Genomic DNA, 19,909 nt, shown 5'->3' on the forward strand with positions numbered 1-19,909 from the left:
GTGGGATCTCCTGCCAAGCCGTGATGGTGAGCGTGTTGCCCAGCTGGGAGAGAGAAGGGATGGGTTACTGGTGGCCTGGAGCTCCCAGGTGCTCACCCAGCCCCTGTGGCTGCATGCATGAACAAAGTGGAACATAAATTGATGTACAACCAGAAAGTTTAAAATACTCCTTTCCTAAAGAGGATAACTGTAGCATGAAGCTCTTAGGTGCTCTGCATATTTGATACCACATTGCTCCTCACTATGCAATTCCCAACTCCTTCCTTCCTGTTCCTCCACTAATCTCACACCAAGACTTCTCCAGTGGCCGCTGCCCAGGAGGCCAGTGGAGTCCCAGAAAAGCTTCATTTTTCATTGTCCTCTGCATTGGGTCCAGCTGCCCAGCTGTCACGTCGTGTGCCTCAGGTCCCTTGTTAACGGGAGGCCCCATGAGTTTTATTCACATCATTCAGAGGGAAGTTTATTTTCTTGGACACTGTGCACAGAAACCTAATGGTGAACATGTACCTGGCCTTTTTGTAACTTTTCTGTTTTTTCTTCTTAACCATAATGGTTGTATATCATACCACTTTATATACATATATAATATATAAATATATATAATTTTTTTTAAAACTTTGGACCTGCTAGTTTCTTTCAAGTGTTCCTGCACTTACCCAAAATGTTTTTAAATTGTGAGGGTTAAAGAGGATTGAGCCCATTTTTGTATCTTTACTTTTAATTCTGTAGTTCTATTGATTGTAATGTAGCTATTTTTTACTGTAACTTTTTGGTTTGCAAATACTAAACAAAAAACCTAAATGTAATTTCTGTGGTTTCTATTCAGCTTGGGTTTCATGTTTTAAAAATAAACGATTTAAAACCACTTGATTCTTATTTTCTCTCTTCTTTTTTTCCCTTGTTCATAAACCTGCCTGAATTTTTGTTACCTTTCACACATCGTGGTAGATCCATGAGGTGAGGATGGGTAACAGAGCCATAAAGTTTAATAGCTAGTAGAGGGTGGAAAGAATAGGAGCATGAGTACTACAGAAACCAAATCATTAGTGTCAGTCCTGCTATGTGAGATGAAGCGGGTGCACAGGTATTAGCAGAGCTGCTTTCTTCCTTTGCTTACAGGTCTCAGCCTGATCTGGTTGCTGTTAGAAATCGTAGACTTTGGGATTTCTAATCCAATTTGAAGACTGGACTGTTAAAATTGAACTGGACAGCTTCAAAAGAACCTCTGAAGAAAAATGATCGATACGGACATTTCCTCCAGGGGAAGTTGCACTAATCCTGCTTTAGAAACGATGTGGCTCGTGCCCCTCCTGAGCGGTCTGCAGCCGGGGGCCTGGGAGGGCCAGGTTTGGCGGGGGGAGCCTGGATGGGGGCACGGAGGCAGACTGGTGCCGGCTGCGGGGCCGTCCTCGTACGAGGGACCTCGGGGGGCTCCAGGCACGGCTGCAGAAGATGCTGGAGCAGCTGGGGGACATGTACATCAGCCCCTGGAGTTGTTCAACCTGCGCATGGTGCCATGGCATGGGATACCCCCCCTGAGCCCACTCTGCTGCTTTGCTTATGCTGGAGCAGCAGCGAACACAAGCGGTTCATTTTCACCAGCAGAAGTAAAAGAAGCGTGGAAAAACGATATGGGGGGGTACACACCAGCTCAGCCACTGTGAAGGCACCCCTCTTGAGAAGACAGTGAAATGTATATACGTGCCTTCGGTAGCATCACGCTGGCAGCCGAGGGAGCTGGTGCAGCTCAGTGTGGGCTGTCTTTCTTGGCTCTGCCCCGGGCTATCATGGGTTTCTTTTTAGTTCTTCATTTGTACTGTTCTCTGATCGCAGGCCCATCCTGCCACATCTCCATCAAGTAGTTTACTAAAACCTTTACCTTCCTGTCATTCTCTTGATCTGTTTTCTGCCTGCCTGATCCTGCCAGTCAAAGCGAGGGATTGGTCTCCTGCATCTGTCCTGCGCTGTTCTTGCCCCCGACCTCATCCCATAGCTTACCGGCTGTGAGTCTTTGGGAAACTCCCCACCACTGAACTGCAGTAAAGCCAAACAGCATCTCCTGCTGCCGGATGGCCCCACACCTGAACTTGACCCCTAGGACGAGGGCTGGGGGGAGCGGAGCTGCTCCTCATGCAGGAGCATGGGGTTTTTTTGGGAAGAGGAAACTGTGGGGTGGGAAGGGGCATGGAAAAGCCCCTTGGCAGGGTTTGGTGACAGCAGATGGCTCCAGCAGTGCTGCCTGCTCTTGATCCGACTGCAGGTTAAAGCAAAAAGCTCCCAAACTACCCGGTGATGCTGCAAGGACCAGGCTGACGGTCCTGGATGGCACTGCTAAGTGGCAGAGCCAGTTTGAAGGCCACTGAGAGGGGACCGCGTCCTGCAGCCCTGCGACCTGAGCTGGGCTCCTGGGCACCCTCCTCCTTGGTGCCACTGGTCCTGCCCTGCTCCCCATGGAAGCATGTGTGCACAGGTATGTCCTATTTCCTTGGAAGGCTGGACTGGTCTAAGCAATAATTTAACTCTGTCTTTGTTAATGCTGTCTTTTTTTTCAGTGCTGTGTGTATGAGTGAAACCCACACCGTTGCTCTCGAGTCCTGCCCATCAGTACAGTGCAGAACCACAGAGGGCTTTTTGCTGCCTTTCACCCTCATGGCTGTGAATCTCAACAGACACCAGTTTTCCTCCCTTCACTAATAATTGACAGATTTGCCTCCCCTCTTCTCCCCCAAAGGAGGGACCCACGTTTTCCATCTTCACCCCTGGTCTGAGATGATTAAACCTGCTCTCTGGTGCAAAGAGCTTGGAGCAGTCAAGGGAATCTGATGGCGTGAAGGAAAATAAACCCCCCATCAGAGTCAGCACGTAAATATTTTACCAGGTTTATGGACTCCCACCAGGGATGGGAACATGTGAAGGCCACTTGCCTGGTGACCTTTCCAGAGTTTTCCAGCCAGCCGTCCCCAGCAGCCGCCGGCTTCGCTCACCTTGCTACACCACTCCCTGTCCCAGCGGGAGCAGGGCAGGGCTCTCTCCTGAGCGATGCAGAGCTAGGAGAAAACAGAATGAATTATGAACAGAATGAACAGAATTATGAAACAGAATGAACAGGTGAATTATGTTTTTGAATAAACCTTGCCCTCTGATCAGCCTTCAGTAGTGGTCCGTTAGATCTCTGTCCTCGAAGATAAGACAGGGAGGGGTGCCCCGGGGAGATGCTTTCAAATCTGTTTGTTCCCGTGGTGTGCTGAGCTGTGCTAACAGGAGTGTTGCCTCTGGGAGCTGTCGGTGGGTTGGCGGCTGGAAAACCGGTAGGCAGAGCTGGTGGCTGCAGTGTGCGCTCACCGGGATGCAGTTACTGACCAAATGCCCCCATCTCCTGTCACCTCTTGGGGTGGGAAATGGCCTGTGCTACAGGTGATGTTTTCTGCTGAACCTGGTGCTTTGCATGCAGCGTCTGCTGATGATGCTGAAGCCTGGATCTGTCCAGCTTCTTCCGTCGGATGCACGTGAGAGCTGGAGTCACAGCTCTCCTTTGGTAGGGGCTTGTCAGGATTCTGCCTCCCTCTGTGTCTGGGGAAGGCAGCAGGCAGCTGAAATTGCAGCTCATCTCCTCTAACCCCTTCTGAAGCACCCCTGTCCCCAAGGAATGACTCCGTCTCCCTGTCCCACTCTGCCGGACCACATCTGCTTTCAGGTGGTCGTGGCCTCTCCTTGCACGGTGAGGGCGACCAGGACAGCTAGCTGAGCGCCCGCTGGCCCGTCGGCTTGAAAGGAAAGCCTCAACAGGGAGCCTCAGATCTGTCTGACCGCATGGGGATGCTGAAGTCCTGCTCTTGGCAGTTGGAAGGGTTTGCAAGCGGAGAGAGCCAGAGGAGGGGCGAGGGGCGAGCTGCTGCTGCTGGCCCGGGGCCGTCCAGCCACGCTGCAGCCCCAGGGCTCCGCAGGGCTCCTCCGCACCCCGCCTTTGCAGCCCACCGGACCAGCTCCGTGGGTCACAGCACTGCGGGGCAGAGGGACGTGACCACCCAGCACATTTGCCGGCAGCCTTCACCAGCTCAGGCGGCCGGGCAGGGAAGGAGGGTGGCCTGGCTGCGGCCACCTTGGGTCACCTGTCCAGCCACCGCGACAGAGCAACTGGTCACGCTGCCGTGCCCTCGTACCATTGCGTTCAGCGTGATGGAGAAGGGACGGGTGGTGGCAGGAGCAGAAGGACTTTTCCTTCTGTGGCTGCTGGCTCTGTTGCTGCTTGTGGGACCGCAGGGCGGTTTGCCTTAGCTGCAGGTAGGAAGGTCCTTGCCGGGAGCAGGCGGCATTTCTCACCACGACGTCAGCGAAAATCCCTGTTCAGGGATTATTAATCCCTCCCCGGTCCGTGGAGGGGAGTGGGAGGAAGCACAGCTCCCTTCTCACTGCGAGGTGTTGCAGATGCTGGTGCTGGAGCCTTTCTCCCGCCCGCTTCCTCTTCCCACCAGTTGAACACCATGGGACCTGGTGCTTGCACACCATAAATCACTTGGTCACTCATGATCCACTCCAAATGCTGCTGCTCCAGGCCAGTGGAGGGCTGCTTGGGCAGGGAGCCAGCATGGCCCCCGCTCCCCAAGGGGTTTCCTAACACAACAGCCATTCCTGCGACCCCCTAAATAAGGGGGGGGGGGCAGCTCCTTGGGCTGTTGTGGATGTAGTCAGAACATCACCCGACACTGACCACTGTGGTGCCACTGCTTTGCTGGGTGGTGTCACTGCTGCTTTCAGTCTCCTGCCCTCAGCAGGGACAGGAACAAACCTGGCACCATCCCCTCGGTGAAGCCACGCCGGTTTGGGGGGATGGAGGGGGACACATCCGCTGAGGAGGAGGAATGAGGGGTTGGGAGCAGGGCCATACAGCAGTGCCGCAGCTTCATGGGTCTCATCCGGCAGCGCAGTGGGAAGTGTTTCCAGCTGCTTTTAAGATGCTCAATTCATCTTCTCCTCTGCTCTTGGCTTGCCAAATGGCTACAGGAGCAGAACTGGCCCCGCTGGGTGGCTGAGGCAGACCAGAAGCAGAAGGTGCTGGGAGCCCTGGGGCAGGCTGGGGGGAGAGAATTGGTTTTGATCAATTCAAGGCTGATGTTAAAAGTCAGGAAGAGAAAAAAATAAACTTTGGAGGTGTGTGTGTGGGGGGGTATTTCTTTTAACTACCTTCAAGTGATGCAGGGGTGGGAAATAGGAGAAAGGTGAAAAAAATAAAGGGGATGTGGGCGATGGCTGGGAGTGGCTTTTGTGGGGACTGCCCTGCACACCCTGGCACTGCGTCTTGGCTGTCCTGCAGCCATCACTATCTGCCACGGGGCTTTGCAGCCCCTCACTCTGAGACAGGCGATGCTAGTAGGGGATTTAATGGCCTCCAGCTGCACAGAGGTGGTGGGGTGCAGCTCGTTCCCATGGGGACCCAGCACTCTCCTCTCCCAGCATTGGGATGGGTGACTCCCAAAGCTGCAGCTGGAGCATTGTGTGCATTGCTCAGGCCCCGCCATTTGGCCGCTTTTATGTTTGTTTCCCACAAATATTCCAGTTTGCCGGGCCAGAGAGGCTGGAAGTGGTGCTTGGAGCCGATTCACACAAGTTTCATCGTCTCCCGACACTCCCTGCCAGCCCGAGTCTCAAATATTTCTTGCCGCCGTCAGTGCCAGGATGGGTGTTCGTCCCATTGCACACAGACGCAGCTGCCCAGTGAGAAGTCCCCACGCCGCGAAGCTCCTGTGCTGCAGCAAGCCTGGGAATGCAGTGATTCACACAAAGTCCAGAATAGCGATTGACCCAAATGCAAATTAAAACAAAAAAAAAAGGAGGTGGGGGAGCAACAAAAAGGACTAAAACAGCGTGTTACTCTCTGCCCTCGATGCTGCAACCACCCAGGGACCAGGAAAGCCTTTGGCCCAGCACGGTGCTGGAGCATCCCCTGGGCACGATGGTGTCAACAGCAGTGGTCCCTACATAACGGCATTGTCCCCATCAGGCCGGGCTTGTCCCCACCCCCCAACACCAGCACCCTCCAAAAGGTACAGCCGCCTTATCAGCGAGTTGGCGAGAGTAAACAGGACATCCCACGACAGCGCCAGGGCGCAGATGAAAGCAGACTGGCCTGATGAGCCCGCCAAGTATGCGAGAGCAGCAGGCTTTGCTTTTGTTTTCCTTTTGTTTATTAATGCATGTATTTATTTACTTTTCGGCCCACGAGTAGGGAGGGAGGAGGGAGAGGCTGGGAGCCTGGTGTGGGACAAACTGGAGGGCTGGTGTGCTGCTTGCACCCACTCCCAAAGGCTCGGTGGGGTGTTTTTATTTTATTTTATTTTTTAAGCCCCCCTCCAGGTGTTGCACCATGCCCAGCAACACCCTCCCCCCCCCCGCCTTTACCCCTGCCAAGGGGCTCCTTGCAGCAGCACCCCAGCCCCTGGCTCCCCAGTGCCTCGGTGGGCGCTTAACACAAGATTTGGGCTGTTTTGCAGTAAACAGGCCCCCTGCACCCGGCCCTGCCTGGGGCGAGGTGGGTGCTGCCCTGTCCTGGCTGCATCTCCCCCTCCCGCCCGGGGGGGCCCGGGGAGGGCCAGCCTGCAGAAAGGGTGACGGCACCGCTGCCAGGAAGCGCCCGCGCTGCTGAAACCGCGGCCCCGTGAGCAATAGGAAAATACGCAGGCGAGCGGCGGGTGGCACAGCTTCCTGCGCCTGACGCAGTTCCCCTTCGCTGACCCTGCACCGGGGGGGCCGAGGGGCACCAAATCCTGCACCCACCACGCGGTCCCCGGCCCCAGTCAACGTGTGCTGGGGGAAGGCAGCATTGGTGCCCACCCTTCCCTTCCTCCAGGGAGCTCTTGGGGTACCTGTGGGGTTTTTTTGGGGGGGCCAGGTCAGGGCAATGTTCAGTTCCCTGGGGCAGGAGCCAAAGCTCCCCTCCCCCCGCCCACAGCAGCCCAAGGGCTGCGCAGTTTGGGGGACTTTTTATTTTTGGGGCTGGCTGAAGGGTGTGCGGGTGTTGGGAGGAGGGGGGGAGTGTTGCTTTAGCACACGCCAACTTCCTGCTAGGCTGTATTTTTAGCAAGGCCAACCCCTGATAACCAAGAGATTCAAGCAAAACTGTGAAGTAAGTAAGTAAGTGTGCCTCTAAAAGAAAGAAAAAAAAAAAAAAGATGCTGGGTATGGAGGAAGGTGGGGGGAGGAGAGGATGGCACACACAAAAGCTGGTACCGGTGCACAAACAGGGCTGGTTTTAGGAGGGGGGCAGATCTTACGCTATTGCCACAGCCTGTGAAAGTTGGGGCTTGTTGCTGGCAGGTGGGTGCTTGGTGTTGGCTAAAACGAGAGGAGAGTGCAAAGGGAGGGCTGGGAGGGAAGGTGCTTGGCCCCCCGCAGCCCCCAACCTTCCCACGCACACGCCTGCCCGCCGGCTGTTAACAGCACCCTGCTAACAACCGGCTCTCACCTCACCCCCGCCACCTCCGCTCCCACCCCGGGGCCTGGGAAAAACCAGCCCCGAGGTGCCAAGCCCCGCCAGAGCCTTTTGGGGAGGGGAAGGAGGAGAGGACCCTCGGGCCCAGGGATGCAAATGGCCAGCAGAGCCCGGTACCCGTGGGAAAAGAGAGGGATGCAGGCGCAATCCATCCTAGGTGCATCCCCGAGAGCTTTGTTAGAGGCGACAACATCCGTGGGGGGAACGAGGGGTGTTCAGCACAGCCCATCCATAAAGAGACGCCGGAGCCCAGGACCAGGTGACTGTGGTCAGCAAAAAAACTGCTTTATTGGTGACGGCTCCCACGGGAACCCCGTGGCAGCGATCGTGTTCAAGTCCCTGAGAACATGCTGTCCATACCGGTTCCCCATCCCACATCTATTGCCTTAAACACATCCTAGTTACAAAAAGCACAGAGTGACATTCCAGATACTGGAACATATAAATTAAGGTAAGTGATAGTTACAAGACATCGCAAGTTTTTTTTCTTTCTTAAACAGATTATCAGAAGGTTGGGGTTTTTTTTTTCCGATCCACAGAAAACGTATAAAAAGCATTTTAAAATCTACATATTTCTCAATGTGTTTTGTTTTTCTTTTAAAAAAAGGCACAGTAAAAAAAATACTGGCGCAATAACATATTTACAATGCACCCATTATGGGCTATTTTCACTCAGCTTCGGGTTGGAAATGTTCAGCTCCGGCTCAGCCCGCTTACCCCAGGGGCGCGGGGCTGGCGGCGGCAGGCAGGGTGGTCACGGGGGGGATGTGGGGTCCCTCTCCCTCCCCAGCTAAATCCCTCCCCGGCAGGGAGAGAGCAACGGCCAGGCTGGGAAACGCTGCCTGCCCACGGCAGGTGCCCGGCTGGCCGGGTGCCTCTCGGGTGCTCCGGCCACCCCAGCAGCACCCACAGCCGGGCCGGGGCTGGAGGATGTTCCAGCCCCATAGCGCAGGGGTGGACACCCATGCCACCCCCGGCCGGACCTCGAAGTGCTCCTTTGCAAAGGTGCGGGGCTGCCCAGAAAAAGCCTTCCTCCCACCCCCCGTATTTATAGAAAGTCTTTACATTAGTCTCTATAAATAGTGCATAGATCGATGCTGCCGGCAACAATTCAGCCAGATGGGGGGAGCTCCAGGAAACGGAGCTAACACCAACGCCGGCTCGCAGCCCACCCTACCGTCTCCCTCCAGTGCGGCCGTCGAGCACCCAGCACCTTTGCAGCACCCTGGAGCAGTGTTTGCCATGGCCGGGAGGCTTCCCCTGCCTGCCTTCTGCCTGCCCTCTGCCTGCCTGCCAAGCCAGGGAGCAAAACTCGCCGGTGACTCTTCATCTGAATCAGGAGCCGGAGCTTCGCTGCTGAGATTTTGGGGCTGGGAGAGAGGATGGGGCGGGTGAGGAGTTACAGGAGCAGGGTAGGGGTTAGAGGCGAGGCGGGGAGGCACACACCAAAAAAATTAACATTTGAAAGGAAAAAAAAAAAACAAAACAAAACAAAAAAACAAAAAACAAAAGGAGAAGCAAGCCCGGGGGAGGCAGAGCCGTGCAGCGCTGTGGTCGCTCCCCACGCATGGCGTGGGGCCCGCCAGCGCCACGAGGGTGCCCAACAGTTAAGTGCTCAGGACCCGTCCCTCTCCACTGTCCCAGCCGGAGCAGGCAGCGGGCACGGGCAGCCGGGCAGGCAGGGCAGGGGAGAAGGGGCCGCACAGCAGCCTTCAGTACACACACACTGTGCAATACCACAGCAACGACGTCCGTCCGTCCATCCACCTCGCGGCGAGGCCGGACCGACACACCCGCACGCAGGTCCCGCACGCCCGTCGGATACCGGGGAAATTCGGGACGAGGTTGGAGGGGACACACGTCTCCTAGTAAACCACGTTGGCGGGGCACCATGGCGTGTCGGGGTACAGCAGGCAGTGCACAGAGCGAAACCTGCGGAGGAGAGGAGCGATGCTGAGCGTGGGGCGGCAGTGGCTCCGCGGCACCCTGGCTTGGGGGGGGACAGGGTCCCCCCATCTCACCTGGATGGGTCCTCCTCGACGGAGAAGGCTCCCTTCATGTGGATGGAGTTGCGCTTGTTTTCGAACATGCCATAGCTTAGTGTCACCTGGGGGGGAAGCACAATGGGGGTCAAGCAGCTGGCGTGGTCATGAGGATCAAGCAGGGGCATGGGGTGGCTGCAAAATTCACCCCACTTCCTAAAGCCTCCAGTCACACTCTGCATCACCCCACAGGCATGGGCTGATGGGGCTTTCCCCTTCCGCTGATGTTTGGGTCACAGGTCAATATCTTAGCCGCAATGCCCAGTTTTTAGGTGGCAACATAAAACCAGATGACAGTACCATCCACCCCAACGCCTCCATCCAGAGCATCAGGACAGGGATACCTGTTTGTGGATCTCCGTCTTGGGCACCTGGTGGAGGTTCTCCAGGTGCGAGTGGAAGAGATTGCTCCGGATGAGCTTCACCCCCAGCACAGACTCGATGATGTAGCCGATGGTGCAGTCGTCAGGCAGGCGGATCTTCTCTGCTGTGCTCATGAAGTGGCCCCCGCTGCGGGGAGAGAGAGAGGAGCTGCAGAGGAGCAAAGCCTGGGGGGGACATGGGCACCCCATGGGGTCTGGGCTCGGCCAGTGGGCGCCCAGCTCTAGCTCTAATTAAAAGTCAGTTAGACTTGGGGGAACTGAGGTCCTTCCCAGCTTGTTTCCAAGCCCCCTGCAGAAACCCCCAGCAAGGCAAAGAGAGCAAGGTGGTAGGACACGGTCCAACGTCCATCCCCAAAGATGTTGTCGCTGCTCTGCGACCCGCTGCGACCGTGACGAGTCCCCATGGGAGAGCAACGCCAACGCTCTTACCTGGCCCATGGGCTCATCTTCAGCGCCAGCCCCCGGCTGATACAAAACCCTGCTCCGCCCGTGGCAAACCAGAAATGCACAGGGTGCTGCGAGAGAGGGGAAGCAACGGCAGTGAGACCTCCTCCTGCCGACCGGAGAGCAAACCCCAGCCCAAATTAAGCCAGCCCCAACCTCTCACCCCCCGCTCACCATCTTGTTCTCACTGATCCTCTCCGTAGCCTGGATGGGCCGGTCCAGGCTGGGCTTCCCGATGTAGATGTCCTGCGTGTGGGGGTAGCTGGAGAGCAGCTTCACCAGCGTCCGCACGTTCACGTAGTTGTCATCATCCACGTGGCAGAACCACCTGCGGTGGCAGCAGTGTCACGCCGGGCCGGGGCAGCTCCCCAGACCCCATGCTGACATACAGCCCCAAAAATGCGATCGGCCTCTGCCTACACCGTCCCCCCAACTCACAGCCCCGCCGTCAGCCACGGCAGCCCAGGGCACTGCTTACTTTCTGCCGGACTCGATGAACTTGTCGTACTCCACGGCCATCTTGCAGGACAGGGCCTGGCGGCTGTGGGCAGCCGAGCAGTTGGTGTTGATGACGTTTCCTGCAGGAAGAGACGGGGGTCAAAGCCCAGTACCGGGGTATCCCACACCTCCCTGCTTGCTCGAACAGCGATGCTTCACCACGCACATTCCAGAGACACCAGGGGGATGGAAACCCCATGGATGTCTCTGATGCTTGGTGGCCTCCATGCCACATCATTTTGGGCAGAGGATGAATTTTTTGGGGGAATGGCTTTTGGATCCATGTGAGACAAGGGAAGGGATGAGCAAAGGATGCGGAAGCAGCAGATGCACAAGGGTTGAGCCGTATCCCATGTGCTATGCGTGATGCCACCCTACATCGCCCTGCCCATCCTGGGGCCATGTACCAGCCACCCCGGGAGCGAGGGGATGACCGTGAGCTGGCTTCTCCATCCAGGACACAATAGCCAAAATCCTGCCCTATTCCCGCTGCTTTTTCCCACAACAGCCACCTGTTATTTGCTTGCCCAGCTCAAAGGCAATCGCTTCCCGGCCTGAAAAGGAGTCATTTGCATGGGGAGAATAGACGGAGCTGACCCTGGCCCTGAGGAGCGGCTGCCAGGGAAATGCTCCCATGAAACCCTGGCCATCTTGCCACTCAATCCCAGCTCGCCCCAGGGAGAAACTGGTGCAAAGGCACCCACCCCGTTAGCGTGCTCCCCAGCAGCGTCACGCAGGAGATGGGCTGGGCTGACTGGGAAGGAAACCTGTCCCCAGGTGGGGTCCCAGGCAAAGGGTGCTTTAGGCACCATCAGTGAAACAAATTGCCTCATTCTCAGCCCAGGTTCCTATGGCAAGGGCTCCTGAGATTAGTGTCTAACCGGTGGCATTTTGACCATTTTTTCGGAGTTCCCGAGGCAGGCTCCATGCCAGCTGTGCTCCCCAGGTGCGAGCTCCTCAGGGAACCTGGCCAGGTCAGGCATGCAAAGGGACAAGGGCCACAGACTCACGTGCTTGCTTCTTCAGCTCCTCATCCTCCCCATCCGTGAAGATGAAGGTCTGAAAGAGAAGATGAGGCACCTTTGAGGACTGAGGAGTTGAGGCCACACAGCTCTGGACACCACCCGGCACAGCACTGGGGATCGGTCCCGCTGGGGCACTGGTGGTAACTTCTTCCTCCTCGCTAAAACCCAAAGCGGCACCAGTGCGCCAGGCAAACCCATGACACACTCAGCCTCAGACCAAGAAGGGTGCCAATCTGTTCTGGCAGGACATGGCACGCAAACGCCGTGCCTCACCGGGGTGCAAACCCCAGCCCGCTCCAGCACCCGTGCTGAGCATCCCCATCCTCTCGCCTTTTCCATGAGGCAGCAGCAGGCAGGAGGATTTTGGGCAACGCGAGGGCCGTCCCCAGCATGAGGTGGGTGTACAGAGAGGAGCAGGTAACGGGGAGTGGGTGCAGAGCACAGCTCGACCTGAGCGGAGACTTCAGACTTTAGCCGGCACGGCCGGCACGTGCGGCCGGGGATGCCAAAGCAGCCGCCCGGCAGCTCTCCCTGCCCAGGCAGGTGTGTTTGCCCACGGCACCGGCTGCCAACCACATCCCCACCTGTGTCAACAGCACGTGGCTGTCCCCAGTCACTTGCACAACACCCCCACGGCTCCTCTCCGCTCCCTGTCCCCTCCCAGGGTGGCTGAGCCGGTGCCAGTGGGTGCCCCTTGCCAGCTCCCAGGAGGGGACGGTCCCTCGCTGCCCACCCCAGCACGGTCCCCGCGGTGCCAGGCAGCACCCTACCCCCTCCCCGGGCACCCAAGCTGCCTGCCCGGCTGCACTCCTCTATTTACACAGCTAATTCCTGGCATATGCCGCCCGGGAAGGAGGATTGGGGGGGGCTGCTGTTGGCCTGGGATTTGGGGAAGGGCGAGAAGCAGGAGGAGAGAGCAGGGGGTGGGAAAGGCATTGCCATCAATCAGCGGGCAGCAAACAAAGCTGGAGGAGAGAAACCACAACCAGCTGCCAAGCGCTATTAAAAACCAGACGTGCACAAAAGGGCAAAGGAAGAAAGACAAAAGGGCTGGGGGGAAGGCAGGAGGCGGCAGAGGGGGGACGATGGAGCCCGAGCGCTGGGGATGATGAATTACAAGTGAGCTGGAAATTGGGTGCCACCCCGCAGCCGGCCGGCCCCAGGAACGCGCTGGGGTTTTGTGGTTTGTTTGAGGAGGTGGGTACAATAGCTGGGTTGACTTTACTCAGTGGAGGAGAGTTAAGCGGGCAGCGGCGGTCATTAGCATACAGCTGCGCTGGTTAACCCGGCTGGCCGGTGTTTGCTCAGGTCCCGAGCAGGGAGGCTGGTGGGGAGAGCCCAGATCTGCAGGACAGCTGAATGGGAGGGGAGGAGGGTGCGTTCCTGGGGAGGGGGCTACAAGTGACCTGTTGGGCTTGAAAAGAAGAGAAAAAGGAAAAAAAAAAAAGGATGGAGGAGGTGGGAAGGCAAGTTCTCACAAATGCATAGCCCACCACACAGCCCTGCTTTTGGGGAGGGACAGGGTCCTCCATGGGTCAGGAAGGCTGTGAGCAAAGGGTTAGGGGATGGGGGGCCTTCCGATGAGGAGGGGACAGCTGGGGGACAGGGACCTTAGCCCATCAGCTGCAGGGCCAAGGATGCCCATGGTCATCACGGCCCTGGGACACGTGTCACTGCTGGGGTGGAACGGGGTTAGTGCTGTGCGTGGAGGAGGAGGAGATCACCAGATCATGAGCCAGCATCTCGCTGCTGGTCCCCATTTCCCCCAGGTGCTCAGGGAGGGGTCAGGCAGCTGCTGGGGGTACAAGCTGATGCAGGACAGGAGGAGACCATCCAAGGATGCTCAAGATGACCCCACCACAAGCCCTTTCTCATCCACCCCGAGACACATGGTACCCCAGCACATCCGCCCCCAGGCTCCAGCCCCGCCGGAGGGGGACGGGGGAGGCAGGGGACACACAGCCTCGACGCAGGCGAGACAGAAAATGTTTGCTTGATTAGCTCAGAAACGCCATCCAGCAACTGTGCCTTCAGCCGCTCCAAAAATAACCCCGCAACTAATCCTCCAGCTCAGCTGCTATAAATAGGCCACAGGGACAATTGTTTATTACTCGCCCACACCAAAAGGCTTCATCCTAACGAGGCATCTTCCCTCTGGGCTCTCCCAACGTACATCCCCCTAATTTTCCTGGTGCGGGTGGACCGGGTGGCACCTTGGGTACCAGGACAGGGACACACAGCCCCGCAAGTCACCTCGCAGGGGCTACTGGGGCCTCACAGGTTCCCCACCTCCCTCCCAGCCCCACCACAAAATAAAAAATAATTCTTCTAGTTTTAATTGTAATTAATTTGTCTGCATTTCTCAGGTGGGGGGGCTGTGCCCTTCCTGCTCAGCCCCTCGCCTTGGGGCTGCAGGGCAGAGGAGCAGAGATGCCAGCTGAGCCTGGGAGGGGACAGGCCAGGAAAGGATGGGGACAAGAAAACCCCATGTTGGTGTGACAAGGAAAAACCATGGATCAGCCTTCGGCATCCCCAGTGCAGGGCACTGCAAACCAGGCGCTGCCCTGATGCCCAGAGGGATAAGTGGGATGGGACGTGGTAACTGTCACCTACCAAGCCACCATCTCCAGACTCAAAAGCAGCAGGGCCAGGTCCCCACCCCTCTCCCAGGCAGAAAGCACCCAAAGCCCTTACACCCACTCCCCTCCGACTCTCCCCCACTTGACCCCCATGCCAGCCGTGGCACCGAGGGGTGCCACGACCTCTTGGCCCCCCCTGCAGTAACTCTTCCTGCGGGGTGCAGGAGAGGAAGGGCCCACTGCCCCCCCCAGCCCCTGCAGGAAACCTCATTGTTCTCAAAACTGCAGCTTCAAGAAACACAGGATGCCAAATCCCTCCTGAACAATAGCTGCCACCGCTCCATACAGCCCTGCACAATGCACGGCCCCTGCGTACGGGGACCGAGAGGCACCGGGGTCCCTACGGCTGGGATGGGGTCAGCTCCCCCCCAGCTGCCTGCAAAGAGCCAGGCAGCCTCCGGCAGCCCCCTGCCTCCTTCTTGCCCTTGGGGAGGGCCCATTTCTTTTTGTCTTTTTTTTGCCCTCCCCTTCATTTCTCCTTTCGCGGTGACTCATTTCCCCCTCCAACGACCGAGCTCGTGGGTCGCTCATGGCTGGGTGCTGCGCAAGGCGTCCCACCAGCCATGGCCACCCCGGGGTCATCCTGCCCCCGGCTGTGCCGCCTGGCCCGGCCGGCTTCCTGGGGTGACACACGCTCAGCAGACCCCACGCCCGCCATGGCCCCACCTTCCCCGGCAGCACACCCACTGAAAAGGGGAACCTCGGCCAGGCAGACACCCCTGTGACCCTGTGGTGCACAAATCCTGTCCCCACACCATGTCTCACTTCCCCGTGCTGGGAGAGGATAGAGCACCCCAGCACCCACCTACGCAGCACCCGGGGGGCTGCACCCCCTTCCACCCCAAGGACAAGGGGGTAACAGCCACCCCACTGGGGTGCAGGGGGAAGGAGGCAGTGAAGAGGTGCTGGCGGGGGGGGGGGGGGGGGGGGCTCAGCCTCCAGCTGGCCAAGGGGCTCTGGGGGGAGGCAAGGGTGCTGCCAGAGCAGGTCCCTGCCCAGCTTTGTGTCCCCCGCAGCAGATGTTTACCCTCCAGCCTGCAGGGGTTAGGAGGGAAAATCCCCTCCCAGCTTGGACAGGTTGGGAGCAGCACAATGGCGGTGTCCCTGCGATGGCAGTGTCCCCACTCCCACGTGGCGGTGGCTTTCCCCAGGACTGGGGGGGATCTGTGCTGGCACAGGAGTCCTGGGGCTGGGACCTGCAGAGGCAGGGAAGGGGCTTGCAAGGCCGTGGGCCCTTCCTCATCCCGCTCCTTTCAGCATGAGGAAGAATCCTCCACTGTAATTTTAAATGCTATAATTTTTTAATAACCTCCTTGCAAACAATGACCTCATTGTGCAGCGAGGGTCCCCCACCCTCCCGCCTGGCGCTCCACGCACGCTGCTCACCAGCTCTGGGGCTTTTATGGACAAGGACGGCAGCATCATTTGGGGCAGGCAATTAAGGGGCCCCCAGCCCCAAAAACCACACAGGCTGACCAGGGGGGCAGCAGGGAGGGACCATCACACATGAGCCGAGTTCAGCAGTGCTCAGCAGGCTCTGGCACACAGCCCAGGCCTGGGGGAGCCAGCTGCACCATGGAGCTGGTTTGGGATGAGCAGCCCCCCGGTCCCAGCTGCTCCGGTGGGAGCCCAAGTGGGACACGCATGCCAACACACTCCACTACGGCCACCCCAAGGATGGGGACCCTGGCCAAGGTGCTAGAGAAGTTTGGGAGCTGCCATCAGAGGAGCGTGCTCTCTGGAAGGCAAACCCATTCCCTCTGCCCTGAGAGCAGGAATTTTTCAAAGCCTGCAATTACCACGCCAAACTGGAGGAAGCCAGCAGATCCCACGCTGGCGGGACGGCAGCCCAGCCCAGACCCCTCGCAGGCACCGCAGCGTGTGCCGAGCAGCCCGGCTGCCTTCGGGGTGCCCCGGGGACAGGGGACATTTCTTATGCAACTCTGCCACTGCAAATCACCCGACTCAGCAGGAAACCAGTGGGTTTGGACTCGCTCCTGTGCAGGATTTCTGCCTAATGGCCATTTTCCTGCCCCCTCTCTTTTCTTTCAAGTGCAAAGTTTCCCTAGACTGCACTCCAGCATCCTAAGGATACTGAGACAGCTGGAAACTCTCCCCAAAGCAAGGAGGGGGAAACTCTCCTCCAACAGCAGCTTGTCCATCCTGGACTGTGCAAGCCAGGGAGCAGATTTAGAAGGGAATAGGGATCTGCGCTCCTCATGCAGGGAGAAGCAGGAAGGAGAAGGGGGTACCCATTGCAGGGTCTTGGAGGGGACAGAGGGCAGGAAACAGGGACTATTGTGGGCAGAACAAAGAGCAGCCAAGGAAGGACACAATAGCTATTCTCCCTATCTGCCAGGGTCCAGGCCGGAGTTACCTGCTGGATTTAACCCCTTCTTGCCAGTGCCTGCATCCCTCCTCCCCAGAGAGCTGCCTGGCTAATGAACAGCCAAGAGGGAGGTTGGGGTTTGATGCAAGAGGAGGGTCAGGGGAAGGAGAGACGTGGCATCAGGCATGGGGGATTCTCAGCCCTTGGGCAGGAACTTCCCCACGTTGGCAAAGCAGCACATGCACCCGAGTGCCGTTAGCAAACCAAGAGCAAGAGAGGGACAGGATGAGCAGAGACGGGCCTGACTCAGACCAAGACAGATGTTTGAGCAAAGGCAGCACCCCGCTGTCACCACACCACCCTCCTGGGGCCGAAACCATGGGGCCAGGCAAGGAGCGGGATGCAGAAACCGCACAGCCCGCCCTGGACAGGGAAGCGATGGAGAGGAGCCCCGTGGCACCAATCCTGCACTCTGCAGGCAAAAAAACCCAACTTGATGCCAAGTTTGGGGGAACCCAGGGTGCCCCAAAGTTTCCCAGAGACAGCAGCCAGGTCAGTGTGGGAAGACGGGAGCCAGCTGCCACCAGCAGTGTGGGTTCATCCCCTCTGTCTCCATGTGTCCCCCCAGCCCTCGCTTTGCTCCGCAGGAGTTTGTGCCGCCTCCAGCTCTCTCGGCAGCTCCTTGTCCTCAAGTGCTGTACAAGATCCGTCACTCAGCGGCTTGGCTTGTCAGGCGGGCACCTCGCCGGGCTGCGGCCCCCCTGGCTTCATGGCCCTCATCTCTAGGCAACCTGACCTGGACACCGCTGGCTCCGGCTCCCCCGTTCCCATGGAAAGTGCCACACAAGAGGCTGCGAAGCCTTTTCTCTGCGCCAGGAGAAAAGGGGCTTTGTTAGCTTGCCCAGGGGGACAGCGTGAGAGCCGAGCCTCGGGTCTCTGGGAATCCAAACGGACAAACGAAGCACAACAAAAAAAAACCTAGAAGAAAGCCGGAGCTCACAAGAGGGAGGGAAAAAAAAAAGAGCAGCTATTCCCAGGATCATCTGTAGGTGCTCAAAGAGCGTTTCCCACCACCACCACTTGCCACCCCCTCGCAGTGACAGCAGAGTATAAAAGAGGTTTCCATTAAATAACTGTACCAGGGAGAGACAGCAGAGCCACTGCCAAGCCCAGGAGACCTGAGCAAAAAGATGGGACAAGATTCACAGGGGGGGGAAGAGTAAGCTAATGCTTGGGGTAACTTGCAGAAGCCTAGACCCCACAGGATCCAGCAGACTCGGGTGAAGGAGGCAGGGGCAGGTCGATCACCCCCCACCTCCTCTCCCTCCACAACTACTGCAGATTTCAAAAAAAAAAATCCAGAAAAAAAAAGTTTGCAAGCAAGAAACACGGTTCCAGGCCCAGAGGAAACACGTGAAGACAGTAGGATGGAAAGGTTAGGACCAGGCATAACTTACTTGGGAAGCTGTCTAAGGATAGAAAAAGTGTCTTAAGAGCAGATGGCAAGGCACATTTCCTAAGGAAACAGCTTTTTTTTTTTCCCTTTTCAATTTTGCTTCAGTACTTGAAGGACAGAGTAAAGGACTGCCAGGGCTCAGGGCAGGACATCAGCAAGGTCAGGAACTGGACTAGCTGCAACTGCCCCGGTGTAGGCAAGCCAGAGCAGACCTGCAAGAGCCCCCAGCCACTCCAGTCCTGCCCAGTTCCTGGCAAGGGGACCAAGAGCTTTGGCACATCCCACTTCTCTCCCAGCCCTGGGCTGCTAAACCAGGTGTCCTTTGGGCAACCCAACTGCTGGCACCACGTGGGCCCTGCACCCCAGGAGAGCACCCACAGGGACCTCACCCCACATCAGGCACCAGTGAATTGGGCTGCATCCCTACACCGTGCCTCAGTTTCCCCAGTGGAAAGCAATTCGGGCCAAGCTCTGCGATGGGAGCCGCTCAGCGGGAAGGACCCCAGAGCAGCATTTTGGGGGTCTGTGGAGTGCGAGGAGCCCAGCTCGGGCTCCCTCCATCACTCACCCACCCCAAACTCACCCTGCAACACTGCGTTTCACCCTCCCCAAAACACAGCTAGCTCCAGACAGCCTCGAAATAACCCCCCTATTCAGCGATACGGGGGAGCAGAAAGGAGAGGCAGCATTTGCCGGGCCACAGCACCCCACGGACCCCGCACGGCAGAGGGCCGGGACCGCGGCTGACACCCGTGGGCTGCAGCCTAGCCCGTGCCGCTCCATCCCGGCCGGCGGCGGCGACCGCCCCCGTCCCCATCCCCTTACCATGTCGCGGTTGCGGGAGATCCAGGTGTCGAGCAGCAGCTCCAGCCGCGCCTTGTGAAACTTCTTGGTGGTCTTGACGGCGATGAAGACATCGCGGGGGGAGATGTCCTCAGCCGGCGGCCGCGGGGGGCTCGGCGGGGCGGCGGGCAGCTCCCGCCGGGCTCGGCTCAGCCGCCCGAAGTAGTCGGCGAAGCTGCGGAGACCGGAGGGACCCTGCCCCGCCGGCGGGGCCACCGCCGCCGCCGCCCCCAGGCTCTGCAGCGCCCGCTGCGCCCCGCCGGCCTCCCCGCGGGCCAGCCCCGGCCTGCCCGGCGGCTCCACCATGAGCACCAGCAGGCAGGTGAACATGGAGCCCACGAGGGACAGGAGCAGCTTCCTCCCGCAGCTCTTCAGCATCTTCCCGCCGCTCCTCTCCGCGCCGCCGCCGCCGGCCGCGCTCCGCCCGCCCCGCCGGCGGCCCCCGCCGCGCCGCCGCCTTTAAACCGCCCCCGCCCCGCCCGGGGAGGGACGTACCCGGGGCCGCCCCCACGCGGGGCGTGGGCAGCGCGCGCCCGGCCCTGCCCGCAGCCTGCCCGCGCCCGCGCCGGCCCCCCGCGTCCTCCCGCCAGCCCCTCCACGCGTCCTGCCCGCCCCTCGGCCCCCTCCTGCCTGCCCCTGCCCACCGCCGGCCTCTGCCCTGCCCGGCCCCTGCTCGTCCCCGGCCTGTGCCTGCCCTGCCTCGCCGCGGCCGGGAGCGCGTGGCAGGGTGCAGGCAGGCTGCCTGCTCCTCCTTCCCGCCCACC

The 19,909-nt window shown here is 58.7% G+C and overlaps 1 protein-coding gene across 1 annotated transcript; it reads right to left on the bottom strand.

Annotated features, from left to right (window-relative positions):
• Positions 1-7,741: 7,741 nt before the first annotated feature.
• LFNG (LFNG O-fucosylpeptide 3-beta-N-acetylglucosaminyltransferase) lies at positions 7,742-19,568 on the bottom strand. The gene is made up of 8 exons (XM_075515051.1): positions 19,128-19,568; positions 11,864-11,912; positions 10,834-10,933; positions 10,530-10,683; positions 10,341-10,426; positions 9,873-10,038; positions 9,508-9,593; positions 7,742-9,418 (listed from the first exon to the last, which is right to left on the bottom strand). Exons 1-8 carry the CDS (start codon positions 19,521-19,523, stop codon positions 9,352-9,354), a joined length of 1,104 nt encoding a protein of 367 aa, XP_075371166.1. The 5' UTR covers positions 19,524-19,568; the 3' UTR covers positions 7,742-9,351.
• Positions 19,569-19,909: the final 341 nt, after the last annotated feature.

Source organism: Mycteria americana, chromosome 12, assembly GCF_035582795.1.
Source record: "Mycteria americana isolate JAX WOST 10 ecotype Jacksonville Zoo and Gardens chromosome 12, USCA_MyAme_1.0, whole genome shotgun sequence".
Classification (NCBI taxonomy): domain Eukaryota; kingdom Metazoa; phylum Chordata; class Aves; order Ciconiiformes; family Ciconiidae; genus Mycteria; species Mycteria americana.